The following is an 18,653-nucleotide window of genomic DNA, read 5'->3' on the forward strand; positions in this document are numbered from 1 at the left end:
CTTGAAATGAGAACAAACCCTAATAAACCTGGGTATTTCTGGTTAATTTCACATCTTTTAGATACATTCAGCAGCCAGATATTTCAGGATGGAAGGAATATATATATATATATATATATATATATATATATATATATATATATACACACATATATTATATATATGGGATATTTTGATTGGTTGTAGGGCTTGAACTCAGGGCCTGGGCACTGCCCCTAAACTCTTTTGCTCAGACTAGTACCTACCACTTTGAGCCATAGCTCCACTTCCAGTTTTTAAGTGACTAATTGGAGATAAGAGTCTCATGAGGACTTCTCTGGCTAGGCTGGCTTCAAACCACAATCCTCAGATCTCAGCCTCCTGAATAGCTAGGATTACAGGCATGAGCCGCTGGCACCCAACTGACCATGTATGTTTTTCAGAACCCTTCCACCCTTCCCCACCCCAACCCCACTAAGAACTGAATCAGACATGAAAAAAACACCACAAAAAAGTTTATTGCAGGTAGACAAATCATAATTCAGAGAAATGCATGCAAGTTTTCTACATGTAATGCTCAGCATGTTCCTTAGTGGAGACAGACATTATGGAATTTATCAGAGAGGAATGACATGGCAATGATAAAATGAAAGGAGATAGAGGGAAAGCAGACAAGGGAAGCCGTGGTGGACAAGCACCCAGTTCTCTGTTAGGCTAGGATGAGACTGGGAAGACATCTCTACTCTTGATGTTTAGGGCTTAGAAAATGCTGAAGATACCTATTTTCAGTGATGCGAACAGCTGGAGATTTATCAGTTTTGGAAAGCTTTGAAAGCAGAAATTTCTTCACTGAACCTCTAAGGTAGGTTTTACCTGTAATGAGACACATATAGTTAGTTACTAAGAAGCTTAAGATGAATATTCTGAGCTCTTTCTTTCAGATATTCCCCAGTCCTCCTAATCATTTGACTTTGGAAATGTTGTCAAATGTAACATTACCAAGGTGAATTGTAAACCCTACTTTTCAAGTTTGTATGACCTTTATCTCTCTCTCTTTCCCTGTCCCCCCTCTCGCTCTTGTTCTCCCTCCCTCCCTCTTCCTCCCTCTTTTTCTCCTTCTCTCTCTTTTGTGCCAATACTAGTTTGAACTCAGGATCTTATGCTCTTCCTTAGCTTTTATCCTCAAGGCTGGTGTTTTATCACATGAGCCACACCTCCACTTTCAGCATTTTTTCCTTGTTAATTGAAGATTGAAGTTTCTCAGCTGCCCCAGGTGTCTTTAAGATCTTGATCTTGAAGATCTCAACCTCCTAAATAGCTAGGGTTGTGGACATAAGCCACCAGTGCCTGCCTTAAGCTTTTCTTTTAAAAGATCTTCTAAGGCCAGGCACTGGTGGCTCATGCCTGTAATTCTAGATACTCAGGAGGCTGAGATCTGAGGATCACGGTTCAAAGCCAGTTCAGGCAGGAAAGTCCGAAAGACTCTTATCTCTAATAAACCACCAGAAAACTGGAAGTGGTGCTGTAGCTCAAGTGGTAGAGTGCTAGCCTTGAGCTGAAGAGCTAAGGGACAGTGCCCAGGCCCAGAGTTCAAGACCTATAGCCTACCAAAAACAAAAATAAAAAAACTTCTAAGATCAGAAATAGCCCTTGACTGTTAAGGGATTTCCATTTCATGCCAGGAACTCACCCTAACTCTAAAGATGCCAGGCTCTGGAAATGCTTTGAAGTTGATGGGTTGCCTTAGAAAATACAATTCAATAAGTGCCTAAACCTTGAGGTTCCCTGCCTAAATAATCAGGATGCAGTATTCTGACATCCACTGGTCTTGAGACCAGTTGGTTGGTTTGGAATTACATCTATGGGAAGTGATGACAGAGCCCAAGGCTATGGGAAACCAGATGATACCATTGCCTGATTTCTTCTAGCAAAAAGAAATCAAGAAGTCCAATTTTTCTTTCCCTGTGTAGTGTCACATGTCCACTTCCCTATGTGTTTCCCTCCCTCAGACACCTCCATACTGTCTTCTTCTGGCCATACCAAACCTACCTCCATAGGTCTCACAGAGGTCCTCGGCGTTGTTTATTGCCTTTGTGTACACCCTTGATGATAAAAATGGTTCCAACAACGATGCCCACCAGACCCACAATCAGGCCCAGGGCGCACACGGCATTCTCTGTGGTTTCTGAGAGGGGAGCTGGCTGGTCCAACTCTGGAGGGAAAGAAAAGAGTAGGTAGTAGTAAAAGGAAGGAGGGCCCATTTGAACACTAGTGATCAATAAATGAAAGAAGAGAAAAATAGAATTCGGTGTTGAGGCAATTGTAGATCTAAGCGGGGAGGAGTGTGAAATTACAACAGAGCTTATGAAACACTAAATTCTGAGGGCCTAGTCACAAGCATCAAGGGAGGAAAACCTTAGAATAGGCAGGGAATTGAAGGGTGTTTGCATACCCCAGTGCTTGAGAAGAGGTTTATCCAGCCCCCAGTGCTCCACCCTGCAGTCATAAAAGTCTTCCGTGGAGGGCAGGAAGGGTAAGTAGTAGAATTTGCGGAAAAGGTTGTCGGCCCTGGGCAGGAAGACTGTCTCTGATACCCCCGTGGTAACCGGTTTGCTGTTTTTCAGCCAGGTGACATTGACCACTGGAGGAGAGAACTTGTCGACGTAACAGATGAGGACGTTGGGCTCCCCTGCTTCTGCAGGGCTGCTAGTCAGCACGGTCACCTCTGGAGGCACTGGAGGACACATGACAGACATTAGCTTCCTATCTTTAGGCTTGCTTCTCAGTCTCGACCTTCTACACTGACTTGCGGTACAAACATATCTGAAGCAGCAGTTGGAATTAGGCCCTGAGAAGTGTATGCCCCATTTGCCAATGCCTATCTCTGATTTGCTAGAGCCAAGCTTGAAGTATATAAAATATCCAAGAACCTAATTTTTAATCCATCTCCCCACCACCACCACACATACATACCCTATAGACTCAGAGCAGTGAGTGCTCATGTATGGCAGAGATATTAAGGAAGGATAACTATTATAAAATTCTTGCGCTTGTACCATGAGAATATAGGGTTTTCTGAGGCATGGGTAGGCCTCAGAGCGAGAGTCATGGTAATATGGCAGACATTGCTGAAGTATCTATTTTAAAGCTATGGATGCCCACATCTGGGAGTGCAGTCGAGAGGCAGTACCATTGGCATCTGGAGTGTAGTTGGAGCGCTTCATCAGGATGTCCAGGTTGGCTTTGTCCACAGCTATGTTGTCCAAGGCACCCTGAGCTTCAAAGCTGGCAAACTGTCCGAATTCTTTAAGCCTCCAAACTGTCTCTTTCTTTGCTAAATCCACATGAAAAATCTCATCACCATCAAAGTCAAACATGAATTCTCCTCTTTGGTCAGGAAGCAGATAGAACTCCGCCTGGATGATCTTATGTTCCTCTGAAAAGACAGGAAAGGGAGTTGAGGGAATCAAGAGGAGACAAGAACACATCTGCCATATGGGTAGGAGATGATGGAGAGGGACTGGGCCAAGTGGAATCAAGGAAGAGGGAGAGTTGGGATGAGTGGCAGATAATGGGCATCCTTACTGAGTAAAGCTGGAAGGTTGAAAACAACAACAACAAGAAAACACAGCAGGGATTGGTTAGAGAGGGTAAATGGAAGGAGAGATCAGAGCTGTAGAATCAATAATATTGAAATTCATTCAGTTTCTTACCTAGATTATTTATAGCTATTTATGTGTGGCTTTTCCAATTCTGCTGCTATGGTTTCATTTCTACTGCAGGTTTTAGATAAGTAATTTCTTACTATATACAAAGCACTCTAAGCAAGCACTGATCGCATTGTATTTAAAGACAAGACTTAGGGGAAATACAACGGGGCCGGGCAGGGGAAGGGGGAGGGGAGGGTGATCTGAGGAACCTATGAAATTGAGATTAAGACCTTGTAGTGTTGTAGAGTGCTGGCCTTCATGGGTCCCAAGCCCTACCGTGAATACTACCTCTGTGTAAAAGCTTGGCTCTAGATTGGCTTCAGCAACTTGATACCTATCTTAATGCTACTTGGATTGAGACTCTCGTTGAAGGTCCTATTCTCTCATGATTCACACTGAGTCTAACCAACTACAGGAAAAATCAACTTGAAAATAGTCAACTTGATTAACCATGTATGGCTGATAGACAGGTCTTCAGAGGAAAAAGTGAGCGATTTAAAAGTCTGATTGTATATTCATATACCTAGGGACTTATTTAGCATTTGCCTCTATACACAGATTTTCTTTTTTTGTGGGGGGGGGTCCAGTCGTGGGGCCTGACATCTGGGCCTGGGCACTGTCCCTCAGCTCTTCAGCTCAAGGCTAGCGCTCTACCACTTGAGCCACAGCACCACTTCCGGCTTTTTTCTTTTTTGTTTATGTGGTGCTGAGGAATTGAACCCAGGGCCTCATGCATGCAAGGCAAGTGCTCTACCACTGAGCCAACTTCCCAGCCCTATACACAGATTTTCTAACTGCCTTTTCCCAACCCAAGGAAAGAGTTTGTGTCTTTCCTGGGCAGTAAAAATGTATACTTCATATTATGGATCTGAGATCTGGGTTATTTTCATTCTACCTGCAAATATCTGAAGGGATACCTCTGATCATTCACTTTTTCTATCTTTGAGAGCACTGCAATTTAGTTTATATATAGTTTAGATATATGATATATATATACATATATATATAGTGCCCAGATAGAGGTTTCTAATTTTCAATTTTACTAATATTCCAGAAAGAAAAATTAAAGCCCACAAATAACATTTGTTAATGCCTATCCATAATATTTCCCCACCCTCTGTAACTTTGGCTCAAACCAAGCCAAAAGTATTACTACCCATCTTAGTTTTGTCCAAGTAAACTAAATTTGGCTATATTCTAAACTAATTTAGTGTATGTGTGTATTATACATTATATAGTAATATGTATGCTAAATTATATATACTAATTATATTCTAAACTAATTTAATATACATATACAATAGCATAAAGGCTTGCTCTGGAGATGACAGAGAATGATAGCAGAAGCTCCATTTATTTGTTGTTCTATTCTTTTGGAAATATTACTAAATAGCCATAGATCTTACAAGAGCTACTGTAGAATGAGGTGGGCGTAGCTAGCACTGTTCCAAATACTATTAAATTAAATGTCTGCCCTTCTCCTTCCCTTGTTGCTCTTTGATGACTTTTCTTTCCAGTGATCTTTAATACATTCATTGCTTATGTTCAAAATATGCTGACTGGCTGGGCGCTGGTGGCTCAAGCCTGTACTCCTAGTTACTCAGGAGGATGAGATCAGATGGTTACAGTTCAAAGCCAAACCACATGAAAACTGGAAGTAGAGCTGTGGCTCAAAGTAGTAGAGCACTAGCCTTGAGCAAAAGAGCTTAAGGACAGCACCCAGGCCCTGAGTTCAAACTCTTTTTTTTTTTTTGGGGGGGGGGGGTCCGGTCATGGTGCCTGAACTCTGGGCCTGGGCGCTGTCCCTCAGCTCTTCAGCTCAAAGCGAGCACTCTACCCTTGAGCCACAGTACCACTTCCAGCTTTTTTTTTCTGCTTATGTGGTGCTGAGGAATCGAACCCAGGGCCTCATGCATGCAAGGCAAGCGCTCTACCATTGACTCACCTTCCCAGCCCCCAAACTCTTTTTTTGGGTGGGGGGAGGTCGGTTGTGGAGCTTGAACTCTGGGCCTGAGAGCTGTCCCTCAGCTCTTCAGTTCAAGGCGAGTGCTCTACCACTTAAGCTACAGCGTCACTTCCCGTTTTCTGGTGGTTTATTGGAGATAAGAGTTTCACGAACTTTCCTGCCCAGGCTGGCTTTGAACCGTGATCCTCAGATCTCAGTCTCCTGAGTAACTAGGATTACAGGAGTGAGCCACCTGTGCCCGGACTGTTCAAACTCTTTAACTGATGAGGAGGAGGGGGGGGGGAAGGGAGGGAGGGAGGGAGAGAGGAGGAGGAGGAGAAAGAAGAGAAAGAAGAAGAAGGAGAAGAAGAAGAAGAAGAAGAAGAAGAAGAAGAAGAAGAAGAAGAAGAAGAAGAAGAAGAAGAAGAAGAAGAAGAAGAAGAAGAAGAAGAAGAAGAAGACGACGAGGAGGAGGAGGAGGAGGAGGAGGAAGGAGGAGGAGAAGAAGGAGGAAGAAAATAAAAGTGAGAGAAGGGGTGGGTTAGGAGCAATGGGTAACAATGTTATCAGACACTTTGTATTCATATACTGTTTTGTAGAATGGAAACTTCTTTGTACAACCACTTAAAGATAATTTAAAAAAAATTTAAAACTTGGGAGAAAGAGGGGCAAGGGAGAAAACCTAAAAGAAAATGCAAAAAAGAAGCACTATTCAAAAAGAAATATATTCATTACCTGACTTATATAACTGTAATCCCTCTGTGCAACACTTTTACAATACAGATAAAAAAAATTAATGCCATGATTCAGCTAAGAATAGTGCTAAGAACTTTTCATACTTTTTTTTTTCATTTAATTCTAAAATTTATGGTGAGGTTTCTAAGTTTTGGCAGGGTGGGGGGAGAAGAGTCAGTCCTGGGGCTTGATTTCAGGGCCTGAGCACTGTCCTTGAGCTTCTCTTGCTCAAGGCTAGCACTCTACCACTTCAGCCATAGCTCTGCTTCTGGCTTTTTTTTTTTTTTTTTTTGGTAGTTTATTGTAGATAAGAGCCTCAGGGACTTTCCTGCCCAAGCTGGCTTCAAATCTTGATCTTCAGAACTCAGCCTCCTAAGTAGCTAAGATTACAGGCATGAGTCACTAGTGCCAACCTGAGATTTCTAATTTTTAATTTTACTAATGTTCCAGAAAGAAAAATTAAAGCCCACAAATAACATTTGTTAATGCCTATCCGTAGTATTTCCCCCACCCTCTGTAACTTTGGCTCATACCAAGTCAAAAGTATTATTACCCAGTTTAGTTTTGTGCAAATAAACTAAATTTGACTTATTTCATTTTTTAATAGTTTCCTGTTTAAGCCAAAGATTGTCCTGCAAATGTCCACAGTTCATTTCTCAAGAGCTTCATCGTCTACTGTCCCTAGTTTTTCTCTCAGGACTTACCTTTGATAGCCCATGACTCCTGAGGGCTCATCAGGATAGCCATGAAGAAAATTTCTAACATCAGGACTCCATTTAAGGCCATTTCTTCTTGGGTGTTTTGATGGGGACCGGCAGAGCTCTCAAGAGAGACAGACTAGAAAAGAATAAAGATAAGAGAATTAAAGTTCAAATCAGTGGAGCAGTAGCCAATCAGAAAATTCTTTTGAGATGACACTGCTGTTGCTAGGGAAAGGGCCCTCCTAAAGGGTGCCAGATAGGGAATATGTAGCTCAGCATTTAATACCAGACTCTCCATTTATTTGTTATTTCAAGAAGCAAATTTCCTTAAGAATTATTTTATCCATTTATTCCAGAAGTCTCTTAGGTGAGCAGAATAAAATGTTAAGTTTTTGAGAATATTATTCAATTTACTCTCTCGTGAATCCCAATACAAATTCTAAAAAGGAATATATTTAGGAGTAGTTGAAGCACATTAATGGGAAAAGAACTGGGGTTGGAGGCATGGTTCAGTTGGTAGAACACTTAGCCAATGAGTAAAAATGTCAGGTATTGAGTTCAAGTGCCTGTTTCAGACCAAAAGATAGCTGGGGAGAGGGGCAAAAGGCTATGGGGAAAGGGGGAGAGAGGGAGGAGGGAAGGAAGGATTGATGGAAGTACCATACCTAAAGTGGGTGCTAACACCAATCATGCCTCTGGGATATGATAACATGAAGCTTTGTGTGTTTTGTTTTGATTTCTGTTTTTAGGAGCAATGAATCAAGTTAAACTGTCCGGCTATGGAGAATGCTTGAACTTGGGCAGTACAGACAGCAGCTTCACTTAAGAATCTCCTGGGTTGGGCTGGGAAGGTGGCTCAGTGGTAGAGCGCTTGCCTTGCATGCATGAGGCCCTGGGTTCGATTCCTCAGCACCATATAAGCAAAAAGAAAAAAGCCGGAAGTGGTGCTGTGGCTCAAGTGGTAGAGCGCTAGCCTTGAGCTGAAGAGCTGAGGGACAGCGCCCAGGCCCAGAGTTCAGGCTGCACAACTGGACCCAAAAATAAATAAATAAACAAGAATCTCCTGGGTGAGCTGGGAATGTGGCTTAGTGGTAGAGTCCTTGCCTAGCATGCATGAAGCCCTGGGTTCAATTCCTCAGTACCACATAAACACAAAAGGCTGGAAGTGGTGCTGGCTCAAGTGGTAGAGTGCTAGCCTTGAGGAGAAAAGAAGCTCAGGGACAGTGCATAATGCTGGGTAGAGATGGAAAACTTTGCCTTAGAACACAGAGCTGAGCTTATAAACAACCAACTGTAATGGAGACACCTTCTCTGTGTGCCACACACTGGGGACACTCTTTTATAAGAGTCTGACTGGAGGGAGTGCCTCATTTGGCCACTTAGGTCAGTACCATAGACCGGGCACACTAAAGGTAAGGAGTCCACAGGTGAACTTTACACCTTCTCTCATGTAAAGAGATTATGAAAGCTCTTCTGCCACACAGCTACTAGAGTTCTGAACCAAAGAAGATATTTTGATCTTCTCTCCATGGGGAATACTAAAAGATGAGAGTTTCTGAAGCTTCTGTGTTGGAACACAAAGTGTGAGAGAAAAGAAAAATTCAAACTACACGTGGAGAGGACGGTAATCTCAATGCTTCCGACAAAAAGTGACCCGTGGCTGGGAATGTAGCTTAGTGACAGAGTGCTTGCTTAGTATGCGTGAAGCCCTGGGTTCCATTCCCTTGTACCACATACACAGAAAAGGCCAGATGTGGCCCTGTGGCTCAAGTGATAGAGTGCTAGCCTTGAGCAAAAGGAGCTCAGGAACAGTGCCCAGGCCCTGAGTTCAAGCCCCAGGACTGGCAAAAAAAAAAAAAAAAAATGTGAGCTGTCAGTGCTGCAAGTCTAGGGATAGCGTGTCTATCATTCAGCATCAGTTGTAACCCATCTGCTTAGGGTAGATTTCCACACTGCTGCACCATTATTCTGCTATGCAACTCCCCTCCCAGATCAGGAGGGCAAACATCCTAAACATTACTGATTTTCTCATCACATCCAAGGGCTTGCAACATCCTCACATGCTCTGTGTTATTAATTCTGAGATCACTAAGAGCAGACCACAACACAGCTCTGTCCTATATATACATTCCTATCAAGAATGTATTTCTTGGAGGCAGGGTATAGGCTAGAAGAAGATCTATGATGTAGCCTCATCTCATCTTCAGAGGCAAAAGCGCTAGTATTATTTTTCTGCGTATCATCATGCCTTGTCCTTAAAAGCTGCTTAACAAACACACAGTTGCTTCAGCAACTGAGCCTTCAATCCAAAGTGCTGCTCAGTAACCTATGACATGCCTTAGACCTCCACCGGGGATTGGCTCTGCTAAGGAGATGACTAAAACTGAGACACTTTCAAAAAGACTTTCAGTTCTCCTTGTCTGAAATTGGCAAGAAGTTGTTCCTATTTGGCCAGCACTCATGGTTTCCTGTTCTCTCAAACTCTAGATTCTGGTGTGTGGTAGGGGACTTCCAAGGGCACCTGAATGGCGTCATCATCTTGGTGACATGAAGACGTGAGGCAAGCACTCTACCACTGAGCCACCTTCCCAGCCCCAATTTCTGGTGGTTAATTGAAAATAAGAATCTAATGGAGGGCTGGGAAGGTAGTTCAGTGGTACAGCGCTTGCCTTGCATGCATGAGGCCCTGGGTTCGATTCCCCAGCATCACATAAGCAGAAAAAGCTAGAAGTGGGCACTGTGGCTCAAGTGGTAGAGCACTCGCCTTGAGCTGAAGAGCTGAGGGACAGTGTCCAGGCCCAGAGTTTAAGCCCCATGACTGACAAAAAAGAAAGAAAGAGAGAAAGAAAGAAAGGAAGAAAGAGAGAAAGAGAGAAAAAGAAAGAAAGAAAGAAAGAAAGAAAGAAAGAAAGAAAGAAAGAAAGAAAGAAAGAAAGAAAGAAAGAAAGAAGGAAAGAAAGAAGGAAGGAAGGAAAGATAGATTGTGGCTTCAAGCCACAATCACCACAATCATCAGATCTCAGTCTCCAGAGTAGCTACAATTACAGATGTGAGCCACCAATGTCTAGCCTGGGGTTTCTTTTAAACAACTTCACTGCCAGGCTGTTTTGTCTGTGGAGGTTCTGGTGCATAGGGCAATAGGAGAGGAATGGAATGGGATCCATTCTCAAGGGACTGATCCTGGAGAAGAGGCCTGATCTGGGAGGTGAGACAGTGGCCTCACCCAGAGTACTGTCACTCTCTTGTCTACTTGTCACTCTCTCCTGCTGCAGGCAGAAGACAGACCAAGAGCACTGAGGAACAACTACACTAGGATATGAAGAGGGCTGATTTTTCTTTCTCTTCCCTGCGGGACTTATACATGTGTAATTCCCATTGCCAGGAAATCTCTAAAATAAATCATCTTTCTGGTGCGTTGACTTGACAACTTTTAAAATCACTTTCTACCAAGTCTCTAAGAGTAGAAGCAGGTAATCTCTGTGTGAATTTCCACATGTTCATAGCAAAGACGCTAACATCTCTTGGTTTGATATTGTTTGCTAAATAAGAAAATTCCCTTATTCTCATATTTCATCTCCTTTCTTGTTTCACTCTCTCGTCTTTCCAAGTTGCTTCACTCTCAATAGTGACATGTAATACCTAAGAGTACCTAAGAATAATGGGAGCAGTGAACATAATGTGCTGTCCGATGTTAAAACAAAAGAAATGGACCCCAGAAATGAATCGGTTTGTCCAAAGTAAAGCTTGGATACATTTATAGCAAAATTTAGAATTTAAATCCCAGGCATTCGAAGTTCCTTTTGTCATCTGGTGCCTGAGACAGAAACAAGGAGGGAAGCAGAAAGGGAGAGGGATAGAGAGAGGCAGGAGACAGGGAGGAGAGAGAGATCCTAGAATTTGGAGGAAATCAATTTTGTCAAGAGATTGTCTTTGAAGGTCAAGACTGTGAGCGTGTCTTTGGTGCCCTCTGGAGGCCACATAGGCCTACAACTCCTATTCTTGCCTTCTCTGGAATCTGTTCCTCCTGCCCACTCTGTGCCATAAGCATTTGTCCAGATCTCCCAAATGTGAAGTCTAATCAGAATAGTAAAGAGTTTGTGTCTTCTTTTTCTCTTCCACATACAATTTTCATACAAAAAATTCAGCCAGGTGCCAGTGGTTCACACCTATAATCCTAACCACTCAGGAGGCTGAGATCTAAAGATTACAGTTCAAAGACAGGCTGGACAGGAAAGTCTGTAAATACTTTTTTTTTGGTCAATCATGGGCCTGAACTCTGAGCCTGGGTGCTGTCCCTCAGCTCTTCAGCTCACCACTAGCGCTCTACCACTTGAGCCACAGTGCCACTTCCAGCTTTTTTTCTGCTTATGTGGTGCTGAGGAATTGAACCCAGGGCCTCATGCATGCAAGGCAAGCACTCTACCATTGAGCCACCTTCCCAGGCCCATGTGAAGACTCATCTCTACAATGAACTATCAAAGAGCAGAAAGTAGAGCTATGGCTCAAGCATTAGAGCTGTAGCCTTGATCAAAAAATATTCAGGGACAGCACCCAGAACCTGAGTACAAGCCATAGGGTGTGTGTGTGTGTGTGTGTGTGTGTGTGTGTGTGTGTGTGTGTGTGTGTGTGTGTGTGTGTGTGTGTGTGTGTGTGTGTGTGTGTGTGTGTGTGTGTGTGTGTGTGTGTGTGTGTGTGTGTGTGTGTGTGTGTGTGTGTGTGTGTGTTCATAGCATAATTTAGTCCACAGTTCTTATTTCAAAACTGGTTGGCTGCAGGGAGCTGGTGGCTTACACCTGTGATCTTAGCTATTCTACTCAGCAGACTGAGATCTGAGGATCTCAGTTCAAAGACAGCCTGAGTAAGAAAGTGTGTGATACTCTTATCTCCAATTAGGCACTAAAAAAGCTGGAATTGGGAGGGGAGGCTCAAGTGGTAGAGCACTAACCTTGAGCAAGGATAGCTCAGGGACAGCACTCAGACCCCGAGTTCAAGAAAAAAGGAAACAAACTTGGTTGGCCACTATTTATAAATAGTTTGTAAGGAAAGACACACACAAGTTTAAATAGAGCTATTTTAAGCAATTAATTGGTCATGAAACAAAACTAGGAAGATGGATACTGATTCCTGGCAGAATCTCAGCACTGACCTTACTGAAGAGTCTAGTTTTTATGCAAAGCACTAGGCTGTGTCATGACGAGTTGGTCTGAAAACCTCCAGATAATCTCCACCCCCTCCCCCATACCATGTGTCTCTGCTCAGTGTCACTTCTGTTCCGGGACAAGAAATGGGCCAGGGCTGGGGCAGGTCTTCCTCATATTCCCAGCTCTGACCTCTGCTGCATGTCAAGGACACTTTATGTTCCCAGACCATCACAATCCTCCCGCCCCCCTGTGAGAGTGGCTGTTTATCCATAACACCACATTCTTTTTTTAAATTTTATTTTATTGTCAAGGTGAACACCACATTCTTCACCCTCCAACCCCATATCTTGCCTCTCTCCTGCCTCTTTCTGCCCATTTTTGTGTTTTAGTCTGTCATGGGGCTTGAACTCTGGGCCTGCATGCTGTCCCTGAGCCCGGCTGAACACCACACTCTTAATGCCAGCATTCAGGCAGCATTTGAGTGTTCCAGGAACACTCAGGGTTTTCAGGGTCTGTGGGAGAAGGGAAGTCTGTGGACAAGGCTGCCATTTGGGTCCAGGGCCTAAGTGGGGAGCAGGCCCTGCTACACTGATGGAGAGTTGGGGTGAAGCCTTCATCCATCCTTACGTTTGTCTCCTATGCAAACCTCTCTTCTTCACTTCACAGAAGAGCTTTACCTAAACCTAAGTGGGAAAGAGGAAATCCTCACACTGAGAACTGCTAGTAGCATTTTCCACCCCTCAGGGCTGGCACTCTACTACTTGAGCCATAGCTCTACTTTGGGATTTTTTGTTGTTGTTGGGGAGGGGTTTGGGTGGTTAATTGGAGAGAAGAGTCTCACAAACTTCCCTACCTAGGCTGGCTTTGAACCACAATCCTCACATCTTAACTAAGATTACAAGCATAATCCTAGTTTTATTTTTAAATATAAAAATGTTTTCACTTTTAGCTGGGTGCTGGTGGCACACACCTGTAATCCTAGCTATTCAGGAGGCTGAGAATTGCAGTTCAAAGCCAGCCCAGACAGGAAAGTCCATGAGACTCTTATCTCCACTTCACCAGAAAATCAGAAGTGGTGCTGTGGCTCAAATGGCAGAGCACTAGCCTTGAGCTGAAGAGCTCTGGGACAATGCCCAGGCCCAGAGTTCAAGTCCCATGACTGACAAAAACAAAAAAGAATGGGGAAAAAATGTTTTTACTTTTGATTCCTAAACACTTCTAAAGTGTTCTCAGGCTTCAAATATCTCCAGAAAGTTAGAAATCATTCTAAATCCTAATAAAGTTTCCACCCAATATCCTACATCAATTTCAAGATCCACCCAAGTATTCTTAAATCTGCCCAGCTGCTCAGTCTTCTTCCGGTCCCCTTAGAACCTCTGGAAGTTCTAAGGCATTGTTGCCACACCCACTCCGGAACCTTCCTAGACCACACCTCCCATAGGCCGCTCAGGTCTCACCAACCTGAGCTACACAATTCCTCAGGGGCCCTCTGCATCTTCGCCTACGAGGGCCTCCCTGACACTCAAGCTCTTACTGCTCAGGAACAGTGAGCTTGACTTGCCATTTTATCTTTGTCTCCTCCTGACAAAGGAATCCAAATGACGTGGGATCCCCTGAAGACAATACCTGAAAAATGGCCATCTTGGGTATGGACCCTCGCCGAGGAGGCTTTCTTGATCTGTCTCAAGATCCTGCTGCTGGAGACACTGACACCATTGCTTTACCTCTTGGCCTGCTTTCCTTTCAAACTCAGGATCCATTGTTTTGTTCTCTCTCTTTCCTCAGGGAATCTGGGGGGAAATAGCTCACGGTTAACTAAGTTCTATAGTGAAACAGAGTTTCTACTTTGGTTTGAACTGGTCAAAAACAATCAACTTCCAGCTGGGTACAGGTGGTCCAGATCTGTAAACGTAGCTACTGGTCAGGAGGCTGAGATCTGAGGGTTATGGTTCAAAGCCAGGCTATGTGGTAAAGTCGGTGAGACTCCTATTTCAAATTAATCACTGAAATGCTAGAAGTAGAGCTGTGGTTCAAGTGGTAGAGTGCTAGCTTTGAGCAAAAACACTCGGAGACAACACTTAGGTAGAAAAAGAAAGAAAGGCCGGGCGCTGGTGGCTCACGCCTGTAATCCTAGCTATTCAGGAGGCTGAGATCTGAGGATCGCGGTTCAAAGCCAGCCCGGGCAGGAGAGACCGTGAGACTCCTATCTCCAATAAACCACCAGAAAACCGGAAGTGGCGCTGTAGCTCAAGTGGTAGAGCGCTCGCCTTGGGCTGAAGAGCTGAGGGACAGCGCCCAGGCCCAGAGTTCAAGCCCACGGCCAACAAAAAAAAAAAAAAAAAAAAAGAAAGAAAGAAAAGAAAGAAAGAAAGAAAGAAAGAAAGAAAGAAAGAAAGAAAGAAAGAAAGAAAGAAAGGAAGGAAGGAAGAAAGAAGGAAGGAAAGGAAGGAAGGAAGAAGGGAGGGAGAGAGGGAAGGAGAAAGGAGGGAGGGGAAAAAGACAAAGCCTGGTGTGGGTGGGAAGAAGAAGCAGTCTATCTGTCGACCAGAAATTTTCCCTGATAATGCCCTGGCCCAAGTCCATAAGCAGTACAGATGAGTTTTCTTTTGTTTCAGAAATAACTTTGGCTATCATCCTGACTCTACTGGGACTTGCAATTTTGGCTATTTTGGTGACAAGGTGGACACGGCGCAAACAAAATGGTGAGTGACAATGAATCAAACTGCAGGTTCCCCATCATACTCCCAGAGGAGGGGGGCCAGGATCTAGTCTGCGCCTCGCTCTCCTTACCACATAGCTGGAAATGTTGCCAGTGTTTGAGGGTCTGTTTCAACACAAGTCCAAGAATCTTGAACTTAGTGATACTCTTTGCAATGTTAAAGTCCTAAAGCTTATGTTATCAATGCTGTCGATACTTTTAAAATCACAGAGCAGTTAGCAAGAGATACTAATGATAAGGATGATGATGATGATGATGATGATGATGATGATGATGATGATGATGATGATGATGATACTTTAAAACACCTTACACCTATAATCCTTACTCGGGAGGCTAAGTGGGAATGAGATTTTGAGTTGAGGTCAGTTCTGACAGAAGAATTTATGGGGGTCCTCTTCTCAACCCATAGCTGGTGTTCTGGCATACACCTGTCATCCCAGGCTACTTGGGAGCTAAGATTGGGAGAATCATGGTAACAGGCAATCTTGTATATGAGACCTTGTCTCCACAAGTGCAAAGCTGGACACCGTAGCACATGCCTGTGACCCCAGCAAACAACAGGAAGCTCAAAGTAGGCAGTTCAGGCACATCACTGACATAGAGCAAGAAACTATCCAAAAACAACCAGTAAAAGACTGTTGGAGGTGTGGATCATCTGTAGAGTGCCAGCCTAGCATATCCAAAGCCCTGGGTTCAACACCTTGTACCACCCTCCAAAAAATACTCTAAATTATCTAAGCTAAGGGAAATTACCTGAGTATAAAAAGAGAGAGAGAGCTGAACACCAGTGACTCATACCTGTAATCCTGGCTATGCAGGAGGCTGAGATCTGAGGATGGCGGTTTGAAGCCAGCCCAGGCAGGAAAGTCCATGAGAAGCCAGAAGTAGAACTCCACTCAATGGTAGAGCACTACTACTACTCAATGGTAGACTCAAATGATAGAGCACTAGCCTTGAGCATTAACACTTATGGACAGCACTCAGGCCCTGAGTTCAAGTTCTAAGGCTGGTACAAGAAAAAAATGGAATGATAAGACAGTAGCTAATAGACATCAATATCTAATATTACATGAAAAGAATTGGAGACTTAGTAACTTAATGAGGAAAGATGATAAAATGAGACAAATGCAGAGCAGTATTTGTCAGTGAAACAGAGATGGAGTTACTGAATGTGAACACTTATTTCTGTAGCATAAGGCTCCTCTCATTATCTCTTCCCCTCCAGTCACCTGTTCCCTCCTTATTTCTTATCTTCAGCCTCAACCCTCAGTGGGGAAAAGGTAGTGTGAAAATATGATACAATTTGGCTAGCTTAAAAAAGGTGTGGGAGAAAGTGTGAGTCAGTAATGCATTAAATCCAAAAGATCACCTTGGGAGCAAAGAAGTATAATATAGAATAAGGAAAACTGGGTCAGAGGGAATATATCTATCTCAAGTAATTAATAGAAATATTTTTGCCTAATTCTTTTTCACAGAAATGTATATCTCCAGATACAGTTCAGAACAAAGTAAGTACCTCCACCCATGAGAAAAAGAAATCTAGTTAGCATGTGCCAATGTGGCAGGAACAAAATTTGTTCAGTTCATCATTTCATGTCCAGCACCTATTAAAAATAAATTTCTAAATTACCAAGAGAATGCTACCAAAGATTTCTTAGTACTTTGAAAGCCAATGTTTATTGCACAGAATAAATAAGTAAGCATGATCTTGAGCTTTGGAGATAGCAAACTCCTCAGGAATGAGACCAGATGATCCCATGAAAAGTCCAAATCTGATGAGTTAGTTCATGTTACATTAACTCTTAGGTCTTTAAATGAAAAACTCCACTGATAATCACAAAGGAAAATCATAGATCTCTATCTCTGTCTGCTTTTGCTCTTAAGGTACTGGACTTCTGGACTATGAGGATGATAGAGGTAACTAGATTAAAAACTACTAAAGTGTAAGAATTGTTCTTTAGGAACATGATTAGTTAGCATAACTTCGTTTTGTTGCTACGATGTCCCACCCTCTATGCGTGTGTATATGTAAGTACAAAAGATCTATGCACTTTGCTCTCCCTAACACCACTAAAACAATTCATTGTTGGATGCTGGTAGCCCATACCTGTAATCTTAGCTACTCAAGAAGCTGAGATCTAAAGATTGTGGTTCAAAGCCAGCCCCAGCAGGAAAAATCTGTAAGACTCTTTTCTCCAATGATCCACCAGAAAACCGGAAGTGGTGCTTTGGCTCAAAGTTGGTAGAGCACAAGCCTTGAGCAAAGAGCTCAAGGATGGGCTGGGAAGGTGGCTCAGTGGTAGTGTGCTTGCCTCACTTACGTGAGGCCCTGGGTTCGATTCCTCAGCACCACATAAATGGAAAAAGCTGGAAGTGGCGCTGTGGCTCAAGTGGTAGAGCTCTAGCCTTGAGCTGAAGAGCTGAGGGTCAGCACCCAGGCCCAGACTTCAAGCCCCATGGCTGACAAAAAAAAAAAAAAGAGCTCAAGGACAGTGCCCAGGCCATGAGTTCAAGCCCCACGATTACTTCAGATTGTCTAAGGGGTAATAAACCTTCTTGAAATGATGTGTAAAGACGTGTAAAATTGCGGATAAAATGTTCACATCTGGGGGGAGGGACAGTCCTGGGGCCTGAACTCAGGGCCTGGGGGTTTTCCCTGAGCTTCTTTGGCTCAGGGCTAGTGCTCTACCAACTTGAGAGCCACAGAGCCACTTCAGGCCTATTCTGAGTAGGAGATAAGAATCTCATGGACTTTCCTGTCTAGGCTGGCTTCAAACCATGATCCTCAGATCTCAGCCTCCTGAGTAGCTAGGATTACAAACATGAGCCACCAGTGCTTTGCCTTATTCCTGTATTAAGCCACTAATGTCTCTAGTTGGCCTGCCTACCAAAAGAGTTACGAGGTTTACATATAAAAACAATTATATTCATTCTCTCTTTCTCTTTCTCTTTCTCTATCTTCTCTCTCTGTCTCTCTTTCATCCCTGAGGAGGAAGGGAAAAGAGAGAAATTTAGCTATTTTGGTCATTCTGCTTGTTGCTTATGTTTTATATTTGTTTCATCCCTCTCCTCCTTACCTCTCTATAATTCATCTGTCATAAACAATAAAGGTGAAAAGAAAAGAGTTATGGTGGGCTGGAAGGTGGCTCAGTGGTAGAGCGCTTGCCTTGCAAAATGAGGCCCTGGGTTCAATTCCTCAGCACCACATAAGAAAAAAGAAAAAAGCCGGAAGTGGCGCTGTGGCTCAAGTGGTAGAGTGCTATCCTTGAACTGAAGAGCTGAGGGACAGCGCCCAGGCCCAGAGTTCAGGCCCCACGACTGGACCCCCCCCCCCCAAAAAAAAAAAGAAAAGAAAAGAGTTATGGCATCTTCTCTTTGTTTTCTGATGTGGAACCCAAAGAAAATGGGAATATCTGGGAAAATAACATATATTATTTGTAATGATGTAGAGTAATGGTAGACATATTTTTCAATGATCTGTTGGTAAGATTAATGTTTTCATTTCCTTTCCTAAAATAGGTATTTCCAATAAAAAATCTAAAAGATCAAGAGGTAAATATATTCTCATCTGATTAGAAAGCAAAATAGATAACACCTTCCAACCTGTAATCTCACTGTGTTTTCATCTTCTTTTAGATTTCCAACATTCGTATTCAACAGAAAGTGGTAAATAAGTTAGATACTAGAACATTAAATAAATAACACATATAAGTATATTTA

The 18,653-nt window shown here is 43.2% G+C and overlaps 2 protein-coding genes across 12 annotated transcripts in view; one reads left to right on the forward strand and one right to left on the reverse strand.

Annotated features, from left to right (window-relative positions):
- Window positions 1–476: 476 nt before the first annotated feature.
- On the reverse strand, window positions 477–7,218 carry LOC138828196 (HLA class II histocompatibility antigen, DR alpha chain). Its single transcript, XM_070024037.1, has 5 exons — window positions 7,074–7,218; window positions 3,170–3,415; window positions 2,432–2,713; window positions 2,029–2,191; window positions 477–852 (listed from the first exon to the last, which is right to left on the reverse strand). Exons 1-4 carry the CDS (start codon window positions 7,153–7,155, stop codon window positions 2,040–2,042), a joined length of 762 nt encoding a protein of 253 aa, XP_069880138.1. The 5' UTR covers window positions 7,156–7,218; the 3' UTR covers window positions 477–852; window positions 2,029–2,039.
- Window positions 7,219–13,657: 6,439 nt separating this feature from the next.
- The window catches only part of Tsbp1 (testis expressed basic protein 1), a 43,736-nt gene continuing 38,740 nt past the window's right edge, over window positions 13,658–18,653 (forward strand). For 10 of the 11 annotated variants that reach the window (XM_070024048.1, XM_070024042.1, XM_070024044.1 and 7 more), the window contains exons 1-6: window positions 13,658–13,857; window positions 14,827–14,913; window positions 16,409–16,441; window positions 16,818–16,850; window positions 18,453–18,485; window positions 18,570–18,599. In XM_070024048.1, the coding sequence (XP_069880149.1) occupies window positions 13,845–13,857; window positions 14,827–14,913; window positions 16,409–16,441; window positions 16,818–16,850; window positions 18,453–18,485; window positions 18,570–18,599 (229 nt within the window). In that variant the 5' untranslated portion in view covers window positions 13,658–13,844. The remainder of the gene's footprint in view (window positions 13,858–14,826; window positions 14,914–16,408; window positions 16,442–16,817; window positions 16,851–18,452; window positions 18,486–18,569; window positions 18,600–18,653) is intronic. The other variant, XM_070024045.1, reaches the window with a different exon arrangement.

This window comes from Dipodomys merriami, unplaced genomic scaffold (assembly GCF_024711535.1).
Source record: "Dipodomys merriami isolate MVZ:Mamm:240054 unplaced genomic scaffold, mDipMer1.0.p SCAF_16, whole genome shotgun sequence".
Taxonomy (NCBI): domain Eukaryota; kingdom Metazoa; phylum Chordata; class Mammalia; order Rodentia; family Heteromyidae; genus Dipodomys; species Dipodomys merriami.

Coding starts and splice junctions, on each gene's coding strand:
- LOC138828196 (XM_070024037.1), bottom strand. CDS start 7,155: ATGGCCTTAAATGGAGTCCTGATGTTAGAAATTTTCTTCATGGCTATC. Junction 2,714..3,169: donor CTACACTCCAGATGCCAATG/GTACTGCCTCTC, acceptor TGTGTCCTCCAG/TGCCTCCAGAGGTGACCGTG. Junction 2,192..2,431: donor ACCTCTTCTCAAGCACTGGG/GTATGCAAACAC, acceptor CTTTCCCTCCAG/AGTTGGACCAGCCAGCTCCC.